The sequence below is a fragment of the Mya arenaria genome, chromosome 7, assembly GCF_026914265.1.
Source record: "Mya arenaria isolate MELC-2E11 chromosome 7, ASM2691426v1".
NCBI classification, from domain to species: Eukaryota; Metazoa; Mollusca; class Bivalvia; order Myida; family Myidae; genus Mya; species Mya arenaria.
This window is the reverse complement of record NC_069128.1, coordinates 43,518,024-43,544,094: the sequence shown is the minus strand read 5'-3', so window position 1 is coordinate 43,544,094 and position 26,071 is coordinate 43,518,024. Positions and strand designations below refer to the sequence as shown.

Sequence of the window (26,071 nt, the reverse complement as noted above, 5' to 3'; positions counted from 1 at the left end):
GACTATGAGTGACAATAACTACATTCTCGGAACTGTAATGGACCATATACACATCTGCGCTACCCGAACACACTTTCTTCAACGTGTACAGTTTTCCCTCGTTCATGTAATAAGATTTCTGTAGTTTTTGTTTTCTTATGTTTGCCCGTACATGTCTCTTTCTATTTAAACTGTGTCTTTGTACGATATGTGTCACAAACCTTGTCCTGTTATATTAGCATGTACCTTTGTTATATGCATTTTATAACGTTATCCTTTGTAACACTGAATTGCGATTTTGTGTGGTGTATGATGTGTGTGATAGGATGTTAGAGCCATAAATGCGAATGATTTTCGATATATGCGAGGCGTTTGGCGCTAGCGTAGGTATGACCCTTCTAACTTGTAACAATTGGTCACAGTCAATAAGCAAATTAGAAAAATCAAATAAACGGAGGGCGTGGCAAAATGTCATCGTGGTTTAAACTCTAAAATTAAATAGTTATAACATTAGCTCTATTGCAAAGTAATTAAAAGCATGACCTTCAAACGAGAATTCTGAACAAGGTTTTGACGGAAGAAGTAAATACAAAAGGAAAGTGGGAAAAAAACATGCATCAAAGTATTTTTTTATTAAAAAAGAGCATGGGTGTTGCAGACAGTCAACATTTACAGTGTACCAACACAAAGTGCTTATTTGTGGACCTAATTTGTGTGGTCTGCCGTGGACATCTCGCTTGTGATTCATCATGTATAAAGCGTCAACCCTCCGGCTACCGGCTAAGCTGTTTGAGAGAATGGTAATAGTTTTTTACAGTATATTACAAACATGCTGTAGAATGTTAAATAGTAACCATAATCAGGTTTAATAACACATTGATCGTTGCATGTACCACCAAAATGAAACATGAACAACATCTTAAAAAAACAATCAGCTGTTTAATGTTTTATGTTTCTGTTTTTAGGTTGCAGAACAACTTATCGGCGGGAATAGCACACACATAAGGAAATCCAAACAAACAAGCGACATTTTTTAACTTGACCTCTTTGGTTCAGCTTGCACGAGTATAATTCTAATGTCTATAAACTAAAACTCAAATGAAATGTTATTTTATTTAAGGGAATGTTTTATTTAGTATCGTGGCATTACCTCAAGAAAAGGCCAAATGTGGAGGTCAAGTCCAACAAGACTATGGCTCCAGAAACACAGATGAACGGAAAACAACAACTCATGTATGTTAAACATTTTCAAAAATATATGTTTTTTTTATATACAGTAGTTGCATTTTGAAAAGACCCTTCAATCGAAACAATGAACGGCCTCTGAAGTTCATGAAAATGCATACATTAAATTAGTTCTACTGTTTAATGGCACATCTTGAATTTCATAGTCTAGTACAAGAAAGCGCCGTTTAGATCAATCATGTATTTAAATAAATTTTCAATATAGTATTGATGAAATAATCATAACAAAATGTTGTTCAGGTGTCAACCTTTTCTTCCTGAAGGGACAAATAATGTTTGTTTTAATGTTTTTTTTATAGAATTAAACATTTCATGCTTAAAATGAGAACATATTTTTCGAAATTACACATATACGATGCAATTGTCGCTAACAACGTGTCTTTATAACAAATATTCATCAATATGTGATTTCTTTTTACAGACCGATGCTATTGCATTGCACCAGAAACTCCACTAGACTGTTGCCGTTTCATTAATCGCATGCTGTGATTACACTGGTGTTGTTTCCCGTGACAAATCTTGCGATATTTTTAGCAATATAATAGTTACAGTCAAAACTGATTTATATTTTGGTCTATATTTTTCTATTATATAATTATGTACATGTGTTCTTTGTTGATATGAGAAAAAAATATTATCATTATTGATTTTGGTCATGTTTGATTTTATCCCTATGTATTCCTCAAGTTCCTATGATGCAAATAAATGATAGATCTATACATTTTATAACCGTGATATATGAATGAATTATGAATCCGTATTTGGATTTTAGTCCTATAAGTATACATTTATATGGGAAATGAATGAACATGTGTGTAAAATATCATGATAGAGAATCGTTATTGTAATTCCTTTCTGATTTATTTGATAAAAAAAACATATTGTTTTGTAATCGCTCTATGCATGTGTAAATACTAGAATAAACAGAATATGTATAATATAATGAAAACAACAGGGACAAGACCATTTGTCAAACAGTAAAAAATAGGCCCTGTTAAGGGTTACACGTCAAGGACCCAAATAACGATGAACTAGAGACACAAATATTGTTACACCACTTCTTAAATCATAAGTTTCACTTTTTATTTTATTACTGAATTTTACATAGAATGAGACGTGCCTGAAAAACTGTGATAGTGTGATGTCTGCATTAAAATTAAGCAGGCTAAATTAGCGTATTCAAGCACACACATGCATGATATGATTGAAATAATAAAAAAAACATTTTGCAACGTTGCCTTACAAACATTTTTTTAAGCATTGTACTTTTGAAATACACAATGTATTTTGGAAAACCTTTTTCTACTGTAGTACAAAATTGCTGTTTTAGAAATATCATATACTAGCCATAGCGTATTTATGAGGAAAACGACAGACATAAATATCGAGTTACTACAAAAGTTAAAACTGCCATAGTGTATCTATGCATGCACATGTGGTATAATTCCAAGATTGATCATAACATTAAACGTCTCCGGCAATTTTGAAATACATTTACCTGAAAGGTTTGTACTAGAACTACCAGAGTGTATTAATGCATAATATTATCCTTTATGTTCTTAACAAATTGTTCAAATAAGTAATTCCTATCTACAAAACTCGCCTATAGTAGTTTTATAAACATTAAAAAGTAGCTTATACCGAAGATGAAAAATACCACAACCTACATATCACAGGATTACCATTGCGCTGTTTTGCATGTGCGTTTACCTACTGATGATTGTCTTCAGTCAAATTACTACAACACACGTCTACGGTTATTTCTACATTTGTTCAAAATTCATCATATCCGTAGTGTATTAATGAGAGTTTTGTATTTTTCCGAAGTCAGCCAGAGCGTAGTTATGCCGATATGTCATATTTATTAATAAGTGAATATTTTAGTTGCCATTACATAATAAAACCAATAAAATGCATTTTATTGTATTACTGTGTCTATTAAAGGGTTTAAGTATAAGGAAAAATGTACATTTTCACTAGAACATTACCTAATTAGGGATAATGTATATGTCACTAATTCGTGAAATGCAAACTTGATTTATAAGGGTGTTATGTTATATAATTTTATGTACTATATAATGTTTGTAATTAATTTCTTTAATTGTGTTATAAACTTGTACTGTTTCAAAATTGATGAACATTTTACCTTATTGCTAACGCATTTTAATCAGGAGATTTAAGTCTCTGCTTTTAGCAAAACATGTACAAGATTATAAAAATAAGCGGTATTCCCACGCTGTACGATAGCGGTAATCAGAAGCCGAAAATTTGAGTACGGTTTACACTGCTGTGGTAGTTCGCCGGTGTATGATAGAGGTAATGGGGACACCCAAATTTAGGGTGTGCATTAGGCGGCTATGGTAGCGGAAAGGATATCTGGTTTCCACCGAATTTCGCAAAACATGGCTCGTTCCGAGACAAAAAAAATAAAAAGTTGTCAAAACGTTCAATTTGTGAGAGTGCAGCTTTGAAATAAAAACAAATACTTATTTAATTTCATTATAAGTTGAGTTGTTAACAAACTGAGATATAAGTAAGAATGTTTTATATGGGTTTCAGTGGTTTGTTCTGTGTTCGCTAATAAATACAAATATTGTTTCTTTACTTGTTTTTGTAATTGAATAAATTCATCTGGCTTGGCTGCCATTATATAATTTCTAGACAGATGAGTTGCCAATCTTGACTGACAAGCTATTATGATACGTTTTCCTTAGACAAGAATGGGATGTGTGGATTGTGTTTAGTTCTGAAACAGTTTGAATGCATCTGATCATTTCTTAGGATATTCACATTCATTTGCTTTAAATTTTTAGATTGGTATATTTTGACAACAGTGATCTTTTTAACACAACTTGCGGAAATAATTCTGGATTATTTGGTTTAGAAGATTTAAAAAATCAGAATGTTGGAATTAAAATCAGTATTTTAAAAAATATTAATTTAATAATATCATATTAGTCGGGTTGCTAATAAACTGAGAGATAAGTAAAACTGTTTTGTGTAAGATTCAGTGATTTGCCCTGTGTTTGATTATAAATACAGATATTGTTTATAATTGAACATTTGGCTCGGCTGCCATTATAATTGCTAGACAAATGAGTTGCCTGTCTTGGCTGACTAGCCATTATTAAATGTGTTCCTTAGAAAAAAAGTTTTTTTTGGGATTATGTTTTGTTTTGTAAAAGTTTGAATGCATCTGATCATTTCTTAGGATATTGTTATGATGTGTTATTGAAAGATTGTTGTACGTAATTATGATACGCTTTATGTTACTACACTATAGAATGATTGCATTATTAAGGAAGATTATCTGAAGATCATATGAGTGGCATCGCTGATTCACGGCGAAAACGCCAGAGATGAATAAGTAATACTTAGATGTTATGAGGTAAATCATCAATGATTAAAAAAGGGTAGGAGTGAGTTTCAACCTCATTGGTTGACTAATTGTCAACGATGCAGGGAGTGTGTATTGAATGAGTGGCAGAAGGCGGACTTTTAAACACGCGCGAAAGTTGAAAATCTCAATAGTTAAGCGTAGCACTTAATGATTGCTTATCAACAATTCCTTTGATGAAAATCAAGGCTATATTCTAATCATAGTATACGGTGGCTTCACCAGTTAGTCAGTTAAGTACTAGTACATATGCAAACAGTGTTATAAAGTTGTTAAACTCGGCTTGGATGATTTATGGCAGACTCGCCAGAGATGAAACACAATGTACAATGTACACGGTGCAATCATAAGTGCTAGTTTATATGTAAATATTGTTATGAAGTGAAGTTATAACAGGCTGGCCCATAGCGGAATCACCAGAGATGAATTGTTAAAGTTTACGCTTTCGTCTCCAGTACTAGTTCAAATGTAAAATTGTTGTTTTATTGACTCATACGAATGTAAAAATTCTAAGTCATTAGCCATGAGTGTTAACCGAATGGATTTATGTGAATACGTTATAAATGATGTTCTTTGTAGACACATTTTGTGTATTCGTCTATTATTGCAGACGCACAGTGACCAGACAACAGACAGAAGGATTGGCGGTAGAAGCGGATCTTCTCCCGGACCTACTACAGAAATGGGTGGCCATCAATACTGAAGTAGTTCTTTCCGTTGGATTTAACTTGCAGTTTAGGAAGAGGAGATATCGTGCCTGCTAAAGTTTTTTACTTTTACAATATATATTTATTCCCATTGATACGAAGTGCTCAAACGGTAAGTGCTTTGTGACTTTGTTGGTTTTTCCTGTACTGGCTTTAGTACAGAAGTTTTGAATGTTATGTAATTGATACAAAGTTAAAAAAACAAAAAAAAACAACGTTTACACACATAGAGACAATTATATTATTACCATAGTTAGAACTTCCAGGATGTGTCAAGTTTTACTAACGATTCTTTGATCTAAAATGAAGGATGATTGTATCCTAATTCATATTGTCTATACATGATTATATATAAGTGTTCGCCTTACATTGTCAGCCAATCAGGGGCGCTTGATTTTTATAATGTTTCGTTTGCATATGCAAAGGCTCATTTTCAGTGCCAACGCTGATTTAAATGACGTCACAATATATTGAATTAATTGACAAGTCTTTTTGACAGGCGCACTGCTTAATTTTAAAGCTGATGCAATTTGGGAGGGGCTAACACTAAGTCGGTTAGAATTAATTAAGTAATCCGCTTCCATAGGTTACATATTCGCGAAGAAATTACTTAATAAACTCTAACCTATACATACATACAGTACAAGTTATTCTTCATATTGCATTAATACATACAGATTTATTAATAGAAAAATAGAAATATATTTTCCGAAAGATCAACTTTAGATTATTATCATGGCCTTTCTAAATACAATGTGTCGGCTAATGGGCTTACTCACAATGCTCGTGCACGGTGCCCTTACGAACCGCAAAAAGACTCTTTCTACATAATTGCTCTGTTGGGTGTAGAGTCGTATAAGCTGTTTATTTTGATACGAGCATGTGAGATGAATTTATTTATGATTCAGTAGATTCTAATAGTGTGTCTAATGTTATTTTTAAACTAATCGACATATGCAATAAAACGACACATTTAGACGTGGCATTTTAACAACAAATATTTCTATTTTTCAGCTTTACAACTACATAACATTACGGTTCAGAGTGCAGTTTGGTAATGTATACAGAGGATATTTCGTGATATCAGTGTCAGATAGTATTTTATTTCATAGTTTCATAGAAAATAATATTTTCACGACTACAATAAAATACACATACACTGAACAAAATTTGTTTGTAATACTGTTATCCTTATTTTTGTATTTGTATTTATATTTTATTTACATTTTTAAACAAATCGTTTTCGATTAACCGTTTCTTACACCAGAGGGACGTCCCCCGCACAAAGATTTGATCGCTTATGCCACAGACTGTCATTCCTTCATAAACATTTATTAAACCACTTTTTCATGCATGTACAATCCTTATTATAATTGTTCATGCACGAATAAAAAAAACATGGACACGTTAACGACATAACAGTGGTCACCATTTACTGAACAAATATTTTAAAGGTTAAAAGAGGAAACCAATTATGAGTGGATTAACATTAGATAAAAAGCCGTTCTACCAGTTGTAAAGTTTGTTTTATGATAGAGCATGGGTATATGATACGTGGATATCAAATCACAGTCATTTTTAGAGAAAATTCTTTTTCGTTTGTAGACTGGTCGTTTCCAAGATGGGGTTAAGACAACGCTTCTTTGTTAACATGACGTGTGTAGGCTATTTCAAAGTATTTGTTAATAGTTTTGTTAATTTCCCCTGAAGTTCGTATAACAAAGTCAGACAGTTTGAAAACATAGTAAAAACGTACTAAAACATCGAATTTATGTTCGAACAAATGTTTTCGTCCAATGTCTTGTACATAAACAAATATTCAAGGAACGTTTGGGAGAATGGGATTGCCGTTTTTCTTACAAACGTAGAGTTTATTTCCAAAACAAATCTTTTTTCAAACGTATGCGATATTTTTATAATCAATGCAGTATTTTGCATATTTGAATAGTAAAAAAAGAAATATATAGTTTTGGTCATAGTTTTGTTCAAACGGAAGTAACTACAACTGATTTTAAAGGCAGTTTTTATAGTTGTTTTTCCACGCAATGTAATTATTATTTATATATTTGTAATTCTTACTGCATATGGTAAAGTACAATTCACGCTGTTGAAATAAAAATATATACCATTTTTTAACTTAAAAATTGTATTGCTTTATATTTGTTATCTAGTGATATAAAGGCAACTTTATTTTAGAAAAGAAAGAAAAATACTTTGTAATAAGACATGTGTTACGTGTACATATACTTGTTAATCTATCGTACATACAATACAACCATGAATGCATATATACGCGATGTGTTTTTATAACTTTAACTGTAGATATAAGAAACTAAAGAAGTAGCATTTTACTGAAACTATTTGTTGTGTTATTCATCTCTCTATTTCTCAAGTTTAAGAGTTCATGGTTTGAGTGTTTTTAATGTACATACTGGTATTACTGTTATTAATTTGAACTCCTATCATCATTCAATATCCATATTTAATATAAGCTGTTCAGTTACGTCGTTTCCGAAACATTCCCTTTTATAGGGCAGGCCAGAGGTTGTAATTGTGGATTAGACTGCAGTCAATAACGGTCGCCAAGAAAATGTCCTTATACCTATGCAACAAAGACAGTAAGGAACGCACTGTATTTATATATTTAACACGCATGTTTATTAAAATATAATTTGTATATTTGCAAGTATTGTTATACGATTTACGTTTGTGCAAACATCAACGGGTGCTTTAAGATGTACTTTAATAGAGACAGGGCTGTTTAAGAGCCCTATGTGCTTAAGCTTAATAGAACATATCATTAACAATACAGCATTTCCATTTAGTAAGCGGATGACAGGCTAAAATTTTTCTTCCATACGATACAATGCATAAAAATGTACTTGATATATACAGCTATTTGTTATTTATATATTCATGTAACAATCCGTTTTGCCGAATATATATACGTATCACATGCCATACCTTGTTTTTCGTATCTTATAACTAGCATGTTCGTTCTGATTTAAAGCTATATGATTTAACATTGCTTTTATTTTTGATGGTCAAAATAATAAATACTCCACCACACACACTCACGTTTTATTAAATAAACATTAGAACTGCCTTCGCAAAATTGTCATTATTTCAGCAAATCATACGTTTATATCTCATTTTCTTATATGGTAAAGATTATTTCAATACAATAAACCATTTGTTATCTGTAAAGTGATATTTATTTTGATTTTGTGAACAAAGGTTTGAAGACTTTAGGTACTTAATATGCTTAAACAGGAAATGACGCCATGAACATATACAAATGTTTGTTGTCACACTCTAAATGAAAGCAAATTTCAATTGAGATTCTGACTGGATATCACTCAGTATGCATTATACTTAATACTTATAAACGGAGTAAAATGATTGGATGAATCTTATGTAAAATGTACATTTCTAAACATAACCAATCCGTGTATGTATACATTCAAACAACTTATCGAATGTACTCATATTACTTATCCCATAAAATTAGGAACATATTACATTAAGCTTTAAAATTAAGATCTAGTTAACGAAAATAAAATCACTTAGTTTGTTGTTAAATTATATTTCGTACTATGTTGCACTATGTTGACACTGTATATATGTGTACGTGTATTGACACCTTCTCCGTCTAATATAATGTGAACATTCACTTTTCAAAGTTCACGTTGTCTTTAATCATGTCCTTCCTTATCTGTATAAGGTATTCCAAAAATATCAAATTCTAAAAGCTTGTATCTTAAAATGCTCCACTTGCTTTGTTTATTTGTGTTTTTCGTTTTTCTCACGGGCAATGTGGCAAATTGAACCCGTCTTCAAAAATAAACTATCTAAGTATTCCGGGTACAATTTTTCAGTATTGCATTTAGCTAGAGCTTGATGTTTTAAATTCGACTTAAAATATGTTAGTAAGCTCGTCAATTCCTCAACTTGTTGAATGAAATATGCATTATATGATGTAACGTGACATAATCTTAAATTCGAAATCATTATCCCCGTACAAGGCGATTGTCTTTTAAGGTTTAAAATGTTCTGCAAAATTAAATATATTGAAGAAAAATGGAAATGCTATGCACATCGTTCTGTGTATAGATGCATTGCATTTACATACTGAAGTGTTAAAACAAATCATCTTACATGAAAAAGGTTTAACATTCACAAATCGTGAATGGGAATTTAAGTAGATTATTTGAAGAAGATGTCTTGAGCTATTATACTTATACAAAACGTTAATACTGTACGAGATGAGAAATTAAGAAAAATAAAAGGGTAGGTTAAAAAAGTTTTTTGAACAAAAGCTAGTATGGAATGATAAAATATATGACATGACCCTGATATGTACAAGCTTGTAACTTTAACTTAGTTTGGACTATGCCTCTTATTATTTAACGCCTGTCGTGTTAGTTGAACTGCTCCCACCGCCCGTCATTTCGCCTTGGAGCAAACCTTTGACCGATCTTGTTTTTCTATCAAAATAACGCTTTCCTTAGTTTAGGACTAATATGACTTTTAAAATATATAATTAAAATCATTTTTTTGCGTAGATAATTCGTCTGAATATGGAAGTATTTCAATACAACGTAGGTAATGTTCATTTGTACAATATAATGCATTTAACAGTATTAAACTGTTTTTCCAAATACTTGTTAGCTTTAAACACGTGATTATGAGTAATAAAAAACACAAATAATTACCGTCTGAATGCTATCCGGGAATGTAAAAACCAAGTTAATTATATGCCAACCGAAATCATCTGTGGTTTTCTCGACAACAACTGTTCCAGTTGGTTGAGTCCCTAAAAAACAAAATGACATAAAAAATGTTTGCTCAATAATGGATTTAAGCACATCTTGCTAGTACGGAAATGTTTTGTTAGTAGCAACACAATTCTTTCAACAATTCGTGTCGAGCGGGTAGATGCACCGCAAATCTTATGGCTTAAATCATTCATTTTAAAAATGACATAAAAACAGCGTAATACAACATTTACAACAGTTAACAACAGTTAATATTTTATAGATACTCGCAACAATTTACACCAATTCATGCAATAAATAATACATAACATTTTATTATTATTATTTTGCACTTACTATGAATATTTTAAAATGAATTGTCAAATCTTTAATGTTTTGTTACCTGCATAATACGTAGTTAATAAAAGATAACTTACACTTGATATTGTCTTTCAGGGATGAAAGCTGTGCCCTGACAACTGCCCTTCCCTTAAAGCAGACACAAAATGGATGACTTAAACTGTTTATTTATGGTATATGCTACGCATTTTAATCAATAGGTTCATAATATTAAAGGTATTCTAAACGAATTTGAGTATATACTTTATCAATAGAGCAACTTTTTACAAGACCAGTGCGCTTAACTTAACACCACGCCTATGTTTCTACTTTGGATTCGAAATGCAAACCTCCCTAAAATAACACGCACACCAGTGCAACTATTACATACACAATCCAACGCGATTAATCAAACATGTTCACCCTTAACAATTCTACAATTACAAAACGACCATTGCGCTTAATATAAAGCCTATTTAACCATTCTCGTGGATTCAAACACCAAACCTGCTAAAAGTACTTGCATCAGTGAGCTAACATAAACGCCTATTGTACCACTCGTTGGTTCAAACACTTTACCTTCATACAATAGCTTACACCGGTGAGCTAGCTGTCACGCCTTGTTAACCTCTCGGGGGTTGGAACACCTAACTTTCGTACAATTACTAACACCGGTGCACTAACTATCCTACCCTTTTAACATCTCGGGAGTTCAAACACCTAACATTCCTACGATAACACAAACTAGTGCGTTTCATCTCACGCCTATGTTCTCGCCCGGAGTTTCAACACCAAATACTCCTATACTTTCACAAACCAGTGCGTTTGTGATCACGCCCATGGTCCCGCTGGTGGATTCGAACCCCAACCTCCATTAATTACACAAAAAATACCGCGTTTTTTCACACCTTTTTCCACGCACTTGGCTGGAACGCAAGAAATTTCTATAAATATGGGACAAAAATAACAGAAGATAATGACAACATTGTTTGAGCTAGTTTACCATCTGGGGGGGGGGATATAAATATTTCATAAAAACGATTGAAAGTAAACCCATTGATTTGAAATTGAAAATATACATTGTCCATTTTTTTCATTTTTAAGAACAAGTTAAGCACCTGCCGTCATTTACCAATGAAGAAACAAATTGTCATATTTAATGTCAAAAGTATTGTAATAGTTAAGCTTTCCAATACAAATTACTAGTTATTACAAATAGTATAATGAGATTTGGTCGTTGAAAAGCCCAAGCCAATGAAAGACACTTAACGGACACATTACTATTATTTCTAGGTGTGTCTTTCTTTATGATATTGTTAAAATAATGAAACTTACAAGTAAGCAAAAAAACAAACATTGTCTTATATTGATTAATGTTGATAGAGACATTGTGTTTAATTGGCATGTAAAAATTTGTCTTTTTAATGTTGTTAGTAAAGTAGTTGTTTTACTAAATATCACAGTATTATGGCTATTTCATATGTACATTGAATTACTTTACATGTGTTATATATGTGAGGTTCATATTATAAGACAACTTATTGTTAAATGTATTGTTGTGGACTAATACCAGCACCTAAGGAATAGAAAAACACTATACAAATCTCTGTTACTTCCAGCTAAAACCACTACTAAACAGTTGTCCATACGACCCGCTTACAAGCACGCCTTAGGTCTCAATTAAATTATATATAATAGGGGCTTTAACCCCAACCTCAACACAATTGCACCACACAACTAGTACACCTAGGTTCCCGATCGGGAATGGAGCACCAAACCTTCAAATAATAACCCAAAATCAGTGTGTCGACTCACCCATTTATGTCCCACCGCTCTGGGAGTATCCCACTCAAACTCCCTCTGTCACACAAAACTCAGTGAGTTGACCATCTCGCCCATCCATTCATCTGGTTTAACTAAGTACCCTAACACAAGGACGTTACCTAGTTTAAAAGTTCACACATGCCTTCTGATTGTCGCAATAGCTCCAATGCTACGTCTGAATAGTCAAAGATCACTTGATACGGACAGCAATAGGATCCGTACGGTATGGAGAAAAGACCATGGTTTAGTCGTATATGCTTAATTTTATTGAAGTCTTATTATCGTACATACACAAAGGCAGTATTGTTAACATTCGTTGTCTTGTTGACTTTTGTAATGGGTTAGCAATTGTTGGAATGCTTAACAGATCATTCAGCTGCATTAATTTAGTGTTGTCACATATTTTCGTGACATTTGCACCGTTTTGTATTTGAATGAAAGTAGTAGTTATGTGATGATATGTCTACTGTCATAACTTACAGATGAGGGAATATGTTACTGTTGATAATCAGCATGGATATAATACAGCCACCATGAGAAAGCGATTCGGGACTTAAGAGCGTTCAATTCTTGACACCAGATGTTACACCAGTCGTCTTCACAGTAAGTCCAAATACGTATAAAATAGCTTCCGTGTAATTATCGACACTCATCTAGTGTCTTTTACATGCTAAATATGCAATTTTATGGCCTCCGAAAAAGGCAACTTGCCTAAAATGCCTTTCACACGTGAGTGTGTGCAAACGATCACGCGACCTGCAATGTGTTTTGAAAAAACAACATACTTAACAATTTTAAACGTGGAACCCATTCCGCACTATTTTTTAGACGAGGAAACTAATATGAGACAGCTTTAGAGTGACATTATTGTCTCTTTTTTTAAAAACGCATGTAAACATATGCATAATCGACCGCATACCAGCTCGTATTGACAATTTTGTGGTTCTTTTGAGGACATATTGTATTTGCCGATTTTTGATCATGTGGTGTCTAGTCGTTTAAAATTGGGATTATTAATATTGACGTGATGTTTTGTGTCATGTATATTTATTTTGGTAAAGCCATTAATTGAGAGTATTGACGATTTAAGAGTATGGACTGAATACACATAATCGCCGAACATATTTGTGTTGCATAGTCGTGTTTTTACATAATTGCAGCGATGGATGATACCCCAAACAAGATATGATCCCACACGTAGCTCAGGCGTTATCTTGATTTTCACATATGTAAAACATAAAACTGCGTTTGTGCATTGTTTTCGTTTAAAAACAACTATATCTTTGGATCCGTAACACTCTTCTTCTGAGTTGAAATAGCGAGAGAGCTAGATATCAAGCCATTCTGTCAAGCTAATTAGAAAAGCTTTAATTATATGACTTTCGAACGGACTAATGTCTCACCTTTTTCAATTCGTCAAGGTCATGTTTTACATTTATCAGCATATCACATAGCTCGTTCCCTGTTTGAATAAGTGTCGGAATGTTCTAACATCTCCGATTATTATATGTCAAATTTATTAGCCGGTTCTTTTCGTATTTGAGTTGACATTTGAAAAGATTGGATTGTTTTGCCCGTTCTCCTCAGGTTTCTATAATGTCATTGTTATGCAAATACTTTTACAACAACTGTTATGGATAACTGACATTTTCTGATTTATCTATGCCCGGTTTCACTTTAAGTAAATCTCGTTCAAATCTCTTCCTTATCTGAAAGCGGCAGAACGGCAGGAAAGAACGTATAAGGTTTTAGTTGGATTATAAGACCAAAAAGACATCACAACCGGTTTAACGAATTTTACATATAATAACTACATTCAATGATTTTTTAAACATTTGTTTGATAGTGAGGGTTTACAAATGCTAAAAGTTCACTATTCTCGCTTTCCCTTTAAATCCTTGTGAAAATATCCAAAACAAATGGTTGTAAGAGGTTTTACCTTCTCTGAATGATATAGGTCTTGTTTCACTCGGTTCAGCTCATCACGCAGTTCCTTCTGTGTCTGAAATAGTGAATGAATTTGTAACATTAAATATTAGTATGCATAAAGGTGACTATTTCTATTGAATACAATTAAAGCATAATACAAGGGCCAGTTTCACGACAAAAATAAGACGATAACATATCTGAACGCCTGAAATCACCAAATATCACAACTATAATACGAGTCCAATCAGTTGGCTAATAGGGCTTTAATTCTCGCTTCGTAAGTATTCATATGTCCTGCCGATTACAGCTTGAATTCATATTTGTCAATACGGTGTTCCCTGTTAATCATGTATGACAACTGATTTCCCCGTCAAACTTGTTTGACAACTGATTTCCCCGTCATTCTTGTCTGACAACTGGTTTCCCCGTCAATCTTGTTTGACACCAGGTTTCCCCGTCATTCTTGTCTGATAACTGTTTTCCCCGTCAATCTTGTTTGACAACTGGTTTTCCCGTCAATCTAGTTTGACAACTGGTTTCCCCATCAATCTTGATTGAAAACTGGTTTCCCCGTCTATCTTTTTTGACAACAGGTTTCCCTGTCAATCTTGTTTGACAACAGGTTTCTCTTGACAACTTGTTTCCCCGTCGATCTTGTTTGACAACTGGTTTCCCCGTCGATCTTGTTTGACAACTGGTTTCCCCGTCGATCGTATTTGACAACTGGTTTCCCCGTCAATCTTGTTTGACAACTGGTTACCTGTCGATCTGGTTTGACAACTGGTTTCCCCGTCGATCTTGTTTGACAACTGGTTTCCCCGTCGATCTTATTTGACAACTGGTTACCTGTCAATCTTGTTTGACAACTGGTTACCTGTCAATCTTGTTTGACAAATGGTTTCCCTGTCGATCTTGTATGACAACTGGTTTCCCCGTCGATCTTGTTTTACAACTGGTTACCTGTCAATTTTGTTTGACAACTGGTTTCACTGTCGATCTTGTTTGACAAATGGTTTCCCGTCGATCTTGTTCGACAACTAGTTTCCCCGTCGATCATGTTTGACAACTGGTTTCCCCGTCAATCTTGTTTGACAACTGGTTTCCCCGTCAATCTTGTTTGACAACTGGTTACCTGTCGATCATGTTTGACAACTGGTTTCCCCGTCAATCTTGTTTGACAACTAGTTTTCCCCGTCAATCTTGTTTGACAACTGGTTTCCCCTTCAATCTTGTTTGACAACTGGTTTCCCCGTCGATCTTGTTTGACAACAGGTTTCCCTTGACAACTGGTTTCCCCGTCGATCTTGTTTGACAACTGGTTTCCCAGTCATTCTTGTTTGACAACTGGTTTCCCCATCAATCTTGTTTAACAACTGGTTTCCCCGTCATTCTTGTTTGACAACTGGTTTCCCCGTCAATCTTGTTTGACAACTTGTTTTCCCGTCGATCTTTTTTGACAACTGGTTTCCCCGTCAATCTTGTTTGACAACTGGTTTCCCCGTCGATCATATTTTTTCCCTGGTAGTCAGAAGGGACTAAACAATGGCCTTTATAAAAAATAACGTTTAATATGTTTACTTCGTTTTTCCGCTTTTCAAGGTAAAAGCATGATTGTGTTTGTATGTTAGGTTGTATAATACAGGAAAAACAAGGCCAACAAACACTAAGTTCAAAGACTATAGACCAACAAAGGCTATGGACCTACACAGTTTAAGCCAGAGACACACACCGTGTGTAACACCACAGACCGGCCTTATATGCATACATAATTTGTTTTAAGATGAATCGCGGCGGGATTAAGTAGTTTATAATGATTAGGCGTCACTTGTGTTTCGACCTTATCAACAAATTGTTAAGATATTCGATTAAAAGGCCACGATCGAAGATACCACACTCATAAACGTAAAATAAATGTTTAACAATTTATGAAGTAAGCAACCATTGATACTCATTTAAGATGCTGTCTTCTGAAACATATTAGGGTACCGCCTTCAAACAAGCAAGCACAATTTTACACGGTGCTTAAAAAGACTTGTCATATCTCTATTCACCTACTTAACAAATAACTTATATTGAAAACGTACCTTTTCATATTTCTCTATGTCCTGTTTCGCTTTCAGTAAATCTTGCTCGAACTGCTTTCTTGTCTGATGCGGCAAAACGGACGGATATTATAACGTTAGCAGTTTAAATTGCACTATCAGAACAGAAAGGAAATGCAATGCGTCTATCGAATATTATATACAATGACTAAAAATAGTATGCATCCTAACAGTTGTTTTATCGTAAGGGTTTACTAATATAAGAGGTGCACTTCTCTGGCTTTCATTTTTGAAAAATAAAAAGGAAATCATAGTAAGGTATACATTAAATAGAAAATTATGATTTGACGCGCATTACTGGTGACCGGTAACACGTCTCCTTCGAGGAGTTAACACGTTTTCGACTCGACCTGCAATTTCCCGGATACGTGCTTACAAACCGAGCTCGACGTGAAACAGGTCACTAGAAAAGCGTCAAATAATGAATTCCCTTATGTCTGTTGTCAGATTGAATAGTTGCTGTACCTTAACATTGAAGTTTCATTCGTACTTTTCGATGAAATATGACGTTTTATCAGTAAAAAAACAGTGAAAATTTCACTGCAAAATAAAAAGTGAAAATATTATTTGTACCTTTACTTCTTGACATTTGAATAGCATGGTATTAACTTAGTTTGCCCGTTTTACTCAGACTTCTTAAGTGTCATACATTTATTCAACTTCTTTTCAAATAATTTTTAAAGATATAGTTAGTAAGCAGTTTAAATTGGACTATCAGAACAGAAAAACAATGCAAAGCGTCTATCGAATTTATTTGTTTTGGTTTTAACAATTTGTTTGTTTTGATTATGTATAACAACAAAATCTGATTGTTTTGCTCAATTATGTGAAATCTGTAACTTTTGACTTGTTTCGCTGGAGAAGCCTCCCTTGACTTTAATACACAAAAGTACGATACATCTTCATACGCACAAGTCATTACATATTTGGACATTGGACAAAGGTAAATTTAAATAATTGCATATTGAAACCGAAAAAATAAAACGCAATTCATAGTAAGGTATACATTTAATGATATTATGGTATTACGCATTACTGGTTATCGGCTATACGTCTCGTTCGGGAGTTAACACGTATTCGACTCGACCTGCAGTCTCGACGGATGCGTGTTTACACACCGAACTCGACGGGATACAGGTCACTAGAAAAGCGTCAAATTATAATTTCCCTTATGTCTGTTGTCAGTTTAAATAGTTGCTGTACCTTCATAACGGAGTTTCATTCCTTCTTTTCGATGAAATATGGCGTTTTATCAGTAACATAAACAACAGTGAACATTTCACTACAAAATAAGAAGTCAGTTTATATATTGTACCTTTTCTACTTGACAATTGGATAGAATGGATTTAATTAAGTTTGCCCGTTTTACTTCTAAACTGTCGTATCTGAATGCACCTACTTGTCGATAGCTTAAATATAAACTTACCTTTTCAGAGTTTTCTACGTCCTGTTTTGCTTTCAGTAACTCTTGTTCGAACTGCTCTCTTGTCTGAAAGCGGCAAAACGCCAGGATATTATCACGGTAGCAGTTTAAATTGGACTATCAGAACAGAAAGACAATGCAATGCGACTATCAATATTTATATACAATAAATAATTATAATATACATCTAAGCATATGTTTTTATACGGGTTAACTAACGTAAGAGGCTCAATGTTCTGGCTTTCCCTGAAAATCTTTGCGAAAATATTCAAAACAAATAGTTGTAAGAGAATTAACCTTTTCTGAATGATATAGGTCTTGTTTCACTCGTTCCAGCTCGTCACGCAGTTCCTTCTGTGTCTGGAATAGTGTAATAATTTGGAACATAACATATTAGTATGATTAACAATAACTATTGTATTGAATAAAAGTAAAGCTTAATACTGGGGCGAGTTTCACGACAAAACTAACATAAAAGCAAACCTTACCACTTGAAATCGTATTCCGATTTTAAAGAAACAATAAAAGTCCAATCAGGATGTATAAAGGGTTTCAATTCCTGTTTTGAAAGTATCCCTAGAACAGCTTAAATAATGTTTAATTTTAAACGTTTTACTCAGGTCATACTAGCGAGTTAATACTTTGGAAATAACGAAATATTAAACACAAACCTAAACTATTTATTCACATATACTCCAAAGATGTGTAGATAATAACACTTAAAGCAATAAATACCTAATCGGAGCTGACATCAACTTGATTACGCCGCAAATCGTTTTAACTCATGCAATGAATTACATACAAAAAAAACAAGCACTCAACGATCAGATACAGATCTCATTTTCCATTATCTTAAAGTAAAACCTTACTGTACAAACTGTAAATAAAGTTTGATGCAGTGTTGTTTGTACGTTATGTATCTGCCGTTTAGTGCATGGCTTGCCAAAGCATTGTGCCTTTACACAGGGCCTCTGTTAAACATTTAGCTATTTTCAGTGTAGCTTCCATTCAATAGTAGGACAATGAGGTATATTGGACAAAGGGCGAAACGATCACTAAGACCTTTTCTACAATTCAATTAAATGTATTTATATAGGCATCTTTCAAAAATGTACTATCATTAGTTTTTGATTCAGTTGAAACCATGAAATACATCTTAAAAGGTTAACGTAGTAATGCGATGGAATTAAGTTTTTGTTGATCGGCTTCAATTGCTTACGAGAGGAAACAAAACAGTGTAATTCTTACCCCAACATTTGTTTGACGATAATATTGGTGTGATATTTAACCACAACGTGCTATTCTGCGGCTGTTAACGTGATCTTGCGAATACAAAACGGCCCAGATGATACTTGATCATATTTGCTACGTTCTTTTGTTTCGTATTTAAAGACAATGTTGTGTAATGCTTTACACGATCGGATTTGTACAAACCTTTTCTGAGTTATCTAATTCGAGTTTTGCCTGATTCAAGAGTACAGTGAGCTCTCGCCGGGTCTGAAATCAAACATGTAAACCTTTAAAATTAAAAGTTCTTTAAAGAAATTACACGTTTGAAAAATGATATTTCTATCGGTCAAATATAGTCAAATTAGAATATTCTTTTACGTATTAGTACGATGCAATATGTTGTACATTGACAGGCCAAAATAAATGATAATTTAGATTTCATGCATGAGTTCATAGAACACTACATGTTTCAATAAGAAGACAATTTCGTGATGTAACGCTCAAAACATATTACCATGCAACTTAGATAAAATGCTGCTGGTAAGGAATGTAACATTTAATAGCAACCGACATCATACGAGATACCTTGTTTATTTTCGGGGTAGATGCGAAAACATCGTTTGCATTTCCATCGCCGCTCCCAGTAACTTCGTCTTGTTGTTCACAAACTTCATCCAAATCCTCAAACAGGCATTTAAGAATAACATTGTTTTCTTTGAAGTCAAACCCTTTAAAAGTATGCGTGTGTTTGATTTCTTTCAGGTGGGATCTGGCATCCGAAGCCTCTTTCTCAAAATGTCTGCTCATTAGGTACAAGTGTCCAGCCATAGTATTGTCAACAAAACTATCAATTTTACTTTCTACATCGTCACACCATTTGGTTTTCTCTTCACACATGTTAGTAATATGGGAATGAGTGGTCATGTTTTCGTTATGTTTCTTCGTTATTCCGTTTCTTATGTCACTTGTCAATTCATCTACACGTCGTTTAATTTTATTTCCTAATTCCATACATTGTTGCACGCATTTATCAGCATTAATTCTGTTGCACTCCTTACTGTGTTTTGCTTCATCTTTTAAAAGCATAACTTCAGTTTTTACCTCCTTCAATAATGACTTCATTGTGTTGACTTTCTCGCAGTCAATGTTAACTACTTCATGCAACAAGTCAACGACGTCTTTTGCACAAGGAATATGTTCCGAGTGAAGGCATCGGCCACAAATCATGGAATCATGAATATTACATAGAAATATAGCCTTCTCAGTCGGATGCTGCTTACATCTTTCTTCTGTGATGTCCCGCAATATGAGATTTTGATTTTCTGATCCATACCCATGCATTTCAACAGCCTCGTGTATAAAAACTGTATGCGTTTGAAAAACCTTTACTGTCTTGTGAATATCTATACAAGTTTCACCAACGTATCCGCAACTTTTGCAATTTCCAACTGCATTTTCATTACCGCACATTTCACACTGAATCTGCTTTGATGCCATGTCATATGATAAGGAAGGTTCAACATATAATGAGTTCAACCAAAACTTTCTTTAATGCGAAAGTTTAATTTGAGTTATTGTTATTGGTCGATCTGTTGTTTCATAGTCATCACTACATCTTTATTGAAGTACATGTATCACTGAAAATAAGAATATTGAAATGATACTCAAGATCATGAACATACAATTTTTTACAAAGTGTTTGTTACAATGCTGACTGAAAGCTACGTTATCTGTGAACACATTTGTCATTAAAGGGGCTATACACTGTATGATGAAATTGCGAAAAAAAAGAAAGTTGTCGAAAACTGACATAAACATGGTATCGATGTGTACAATGCTTCGAAACTCACTAACTCGAGTATCACATAGTTTACAATTAATTTATTTTTCGCAGTTTTTGTCGGATTTTTCAATTAAAAAATATTACTAGGTATGTTTACCTACTAGAATTAAGTCTTAAACGTGATTGGCTAGTCGATATTATCACGTGATATTACAAAGTTAGGTATAAAGCTAAAATATTCCAACGGCTTATAGTAAGCCTTCGTAACATAGTTGATACATCACTAAACTGCAATTTTGGCGACACCGGTGCGAACCCGGTCTCCGACTCGATTTACTTTTTACATTTTGGATATATATTTGCAATTATAATATCAAAGAGTAACAACATTTTATTAAATAATTGTAATGATATTCGTTAAGGAAATAAAATTGGTGTCAGTCTGGTGTATAGTTCCTTTAAGAGCTTTACGCCGTGCCAATCACTGTATACATCGCAAATTATAAATATGCGTTCTAGCAAAATATTGCGCTGTGTCATGAACGAATAATGTTTTTGTTATTTTCATGTATAACTTCACCCATGTTTAGATATTTAAATTATACGCATGAAAATGGCATGATGGAAGAATGTCGTTTATAGTTTGATTATACTTTGATCGAAAAGTACAGCTATGATTTTAATTTTATCCTGTCCCTAACATGTATCGCATAAACCAAATTTGCATCCTACTTATAGTAAGCTGATTGTATGTCAACGCCCCTTACAAATATTATATGTACCGTAAACATAGTATTTACAGCAAGCCGATTGTATGTCAATTCCTTGAGATCAAGGGACGGATAATCAATAACAGTATACCAAATTAACAAAGCAGCATTAGTTAACATACCTATACGTATATATCTAAGCTCGGTATTACCAATCGCGTTCTGGACCGAATGAAAACGCATCGTGCATGAAATTTCAATATGGCTGTCAAATATATTTGTTATGACGGGGAAATTTACCCGCTCCGTTTGGACCTTAATCAGTGCGTTAAATAAATAGTGCGTACGATTTTTAGTTATAATTACATATTACGCAAAATAGCATGTTAGTTTGAATGGTACGGGGTTTAGGGAGTAAAATGTTTTCAGACAAGGCGGCTACAAGTATTCTCAGCGGCGACTACAATGTAAATACTTTAACAATATATGCATTGTATGTGTGTGTTAACGTGCTGTCCATTAAGGCCATCGCGAGGTTATGGTAATTCGCATTTTTCTCGTGTCTATTTCTACATATTAAACATCCAATCAACATGACAGACTCCTTCTGCATTATAGGACATACAGTGACTACAAATATGAATCTGTGGGAACCACTGTATTCAGATTATAGAATAATACACTGACTTATTAGGCAAGCTAAATTTAATTAAACTGTGCTGGCACATTTATCGATATTGCTGAATGCACTGGTAATATATATCAACTCATAAGTAAATAATATATATATATATATATATTATATATATATATGTAATTTCAATCGATAAGATGATAATGTACATGTAACGACCTAGTTCTTATCATAAATATTCGGATAAGTCATTAGGTATCAATTATCAACATTTCAAGCACTCTGCGTCGGTCTTTTTTGATATAGCAATACTATGACTAAAATCAAAACGTTAGCAAAAGATATTTCAGTCGTCACGGTTTAATGAATCGTATTTTAATGACTGGATCAAAAACGTCAAAAAAGGAAAAAGAAATCGAATGAGTAGCTATGATTTCAAATCAGAATTCCAATTGCTCTCCCTATAGTATCTGAAGACCGCAGAAACGAAGCTGCATTTTATCAATAAAGCAAGTGACTTTCTTATTTAAATAAGATCGCCTCTTTAGCTTTTTTACACTTAAACTACTTGGAGTTCATCATTTAAAAACGCATTTATCCAAATATTCAACGCACTCCGAAATAAACATTTTAAACAAATTGAATGTAATTAAGAGTCTGAGACAAGTGAAAGCACATTAAAATAACAATAATAGTAAATCAGAACTTACACTTAAGTCTCGATCTTATTTAATGTTACATTACTTTGACTATAATCCCAACGTTAGCACTATAGGTAACATAAGCCATCAAACTTAGTAAATATAACTTAATAAATCTAAAACGTTCAGTGTGGATTTCAACATCATGAATAGGATTACATAAAAACGAGGCCAACCAACCTGCATTGTATTCAGAAGCAAATGACTTCCTTGTTTAAGTTAAATCTCCTTTATTGTTCTGATACGCTTACACACTTATTTGTCATCATTTAAAAAAACCATATCTATCCAAATATTGAACACACTCACAAATGACCTCGTTTTAGAAACCTATTTAAAATAATTATTAGGGATAAACACAAGCAGGTATATCAATGTAAACAACTGACGTAAGTTAGTACGGGAGCAGTCAACAGTTTAGTTAGATGACGATATTCACTGTCAACATGTAAGTGAAGGACACTTTTAAGAAATATATATCAACCATTTCCGATAGAAAACAGCTTTAATTAAGGGAATATCAATAAGGTGGTAGTATGGATTCTTTATTTATTTCATTAAGGAACACACCCAGAACTGTAATTAAGATTGTTGGTTTTCGATATAGATCGTGAAAAGCATAAAAAAACTTGTTTATTTGTTTGATTAAAGGATTCCTGTTATGATACTTCTTAGCACAATCTCGCTTTGTGAGAACACGGGTGAAAAAAAAACACAAGAAAAAGTAAAAGTCTCAGATGCAACAAAGTAGATCGAATATTGATGAATATGTGTCTGTTGGTCATAATAATGAAGTGTTTGAGGACATTAACTCAACAATTCTGAAGTTGAAACCTAGGACATCGAGCGACATTTAAAATAGCCTGAATAATTAAATCACGGTTTATTCTTGGTAGCATAACTCATATAAATGTCGGGACAAAGTGCTATTGAAGGCAAACATAGATGTTGCATACTAACTTTGAAGTCAATGGACCGTACATTTTGTTTGCAACGATTAACAATTATTTGCAAATGTTATGAAAATCAAATAAAAAAATAAAAACAACATTCTAAACACCATATTTTTTATCTATTATCTGTTGATTTTCGCTTTCACGTTTGTTTTTGCTTAGTCGAAACATCGCGTTATAACATCAATGGATATGAAGTATCTGATCACAAGTGTCCGATGGTCATTACTGGTATAGTCAACAATCATATACATACAATATTATACTTTTTACAAACGTGTAAACTTGCAAGCAAGACCAGTTAAAATAATCATGTGTTTTATACATTTCAGACAGCATGAACGACAGTTATGCAGTTAGTACAACATTAATCGAACAGCTCCCCTCAAAGGGAGGTTATCAATGCTCATACGTTAGCAGAAGTGTTGCCTGCTTCGAGAATATATTGATGTAAATATTGATTAAAAAGCGTTTTTCGTAATATTTCCGTAGTTTTAAAGTTATGTTTCCTAGTTATATCTTCATTTCTATATATTTGTTTTAGTAACACAATGTTGATGAGTTATTGACGAATTTATTGTTGCGAAAACACTGTTATCGCGATATCGAAAGTAGAATTCATTTACAGCAAAAAGCCATGAATATAAATCCGAAATCGAAAGTAGACGTATTTTCGGAAAGTCCACATCAAAAAGGTCTCTTTTTAAAGTTAATCTGTATTTAACAAATTAAACGTTTTTGCTTATGGGCTTAGTTTATTGAGATTGCTTTATTAATATTGCAATAAAAAGTACAGGGCGAATTGTTACTTCTCTAACTTCTTATAACATTTTGCAACCTCAGTTTGCTTTCACTAGACACTTAGAACTAGTGAATTTGACACAGGAAGCGGACTCGACAGTGTTTGAAAAAATTTGTTAGCTTTCTGAACAACAGAGCTTATAATGATATAAACGAACCGACCTGAATTATATTCAGAAGCAAATAACTTCCTTGTTGAAAAATCTACTTTCTCTTTTGAAGGCTTAAAACACTTATATTTCATCCTTTCAAGCACATCTATCTATACACTGAACACACCCAAACATATTTTCCTTTTTTAACCTATCGAAAAAAGTAATTACGTTAAATCACAAACAAAAGCAATTTAAAAATACTTCACTGAAACCAATGCTTCTGCATGGATCTTATTATATATATAAAATGTTTTTACTAAATTCCCAACGTTTGCACAAGTCATTTAGTTGTCACAGCTAGCATAACATATTTAATTAAATTAATTTAAAATGTAAACAAAATCTTATTTATCAATATAAAAGAGTGGATTTTAAAATTGTAATAACCCTTTAATCTCTGAAGACCGGGGAAAACCAACCTGCATTATATTAAGAAGTAAAATACTTTACATTGTAATGATACGCTTAAATCACTTATTTGATATTGATTAAACACACATGTATACAAACATTGCACAAAGTCTAAAATATCACCTTTTTAAAACTTATTGACAATCATTCTTACGGTTTAACACATCGATATAAACAACTGGGGTCAATTGCTGAGGGAGCAGTCAACAGTTTTGATAAGAGATAATAATCAGTGTCTACTTGACTTTAAATGAATGCTTTTAGATATTTTACAAAGGCTTTGTACATTAAACTTCATGAACTAAAGATTTAGTATTTGTTTGTATTGAAGGATTTCTGTTTTGATACTTTTAAGTACAATCTCGCCTTGTGAGAACACGTCTGAAGAGCAACATAATGAAACAATAAATAGCAAATGCCTCCGATGAAGGAAAGTAGAAAACAATTATAATTAATATGTGTCTAGATATAACTATAATGCCGTTCTTGAGGACAATAAATCGAAACATTAAAAGTTGAAATTCAGGCAATCGAGCTTCAAAATAGCCATAATCATGAATCACGATTTCATCCTTGGTAACATTAATCATTTAATTGTCAGTGCTATGGACGGCCATTGTAGATGTTACATACTTACCTTGAAGTCGATGGTCCTCGCATTTGATCCAGTTTGCAACGTTTGACAATAATTTACACTTGTTTTGAAAATAAAAGGAAATAAAAACACATTTAGTGTTTATACATATTTTTTTGTCGATTCTCGCTTTTGTCGCGTAATGCCAACGCTCACTTAACTTTCGTGATAGTTCGTTCAGTAACCAACCAACAACTGTTCAAGTGTTCTAAGTCTTTATTGTTCCACGTTCTTTCTAAGTATAATAATCAGTTTATAATACAGCATGACATTTAAGGTAATCCCGCATCCTAACTGCCGTCCATTAAGGACCAAAGCCGGTCTCCTTGCCGTGCCTAACCAACTCTGTTTTCACAT

The 26,071-nt window shown here is 33.2% G+C and overlaps 1 protein-coding gene across 3 annotated transcripts; it reads right to left on the bottom strand.

Annotated features, from left to right (window-relative positions):
- Positions 1-333: 333 nt before the first annotated feature.
- On the bottom strand, positions 334-25,259 carry LOC128241414 (uncharacterized). 3 transcript variants are annotated; one of them, XM_052958334.1, is made up of 9 exons: positions 25,204-25,259; positions 19,518-20,569; positions 19,137-19,199; positions 18,000-18,062; positions 17,706-17,768; positions 14,188-14,250; positions 10,523-10,574; positions 10,044-10,144; positions 334-764 (listed from the first exon to the last, which is right to left on the bottom strand). In XM_052958334.1, the coding sequence occupies exons 2-9, from the start codon at positions 20,427-20,429 to the stop codon at positions 753-755; spliced, it is 1,329 nt and encodes a 442-aa protein (XP_052814294.1). In that variant the 5' UTR covers positions 20,430-20,569; positions 25,204-25,259; the 3' UTR covers positions 334-752. The 3 variants fall into 3 exon arrangements, with proteins under 3 accessions (XP_052814294.1, XP_052814292.1, XP_052814293.1); XM_052958332.1 differs by lacking the exon at positions 334-764 and adding an exon at positions 9,275-9,815; XM_052958333.1 differs by lacking the exons at positions 334-764; positions 25,204-25,259 and adding exons at positions 9,275-9,815; positions 24,677-24,854.
- Between the last annotated feature and the right edge of the window lie 812 nt (positions 25,260-26,071).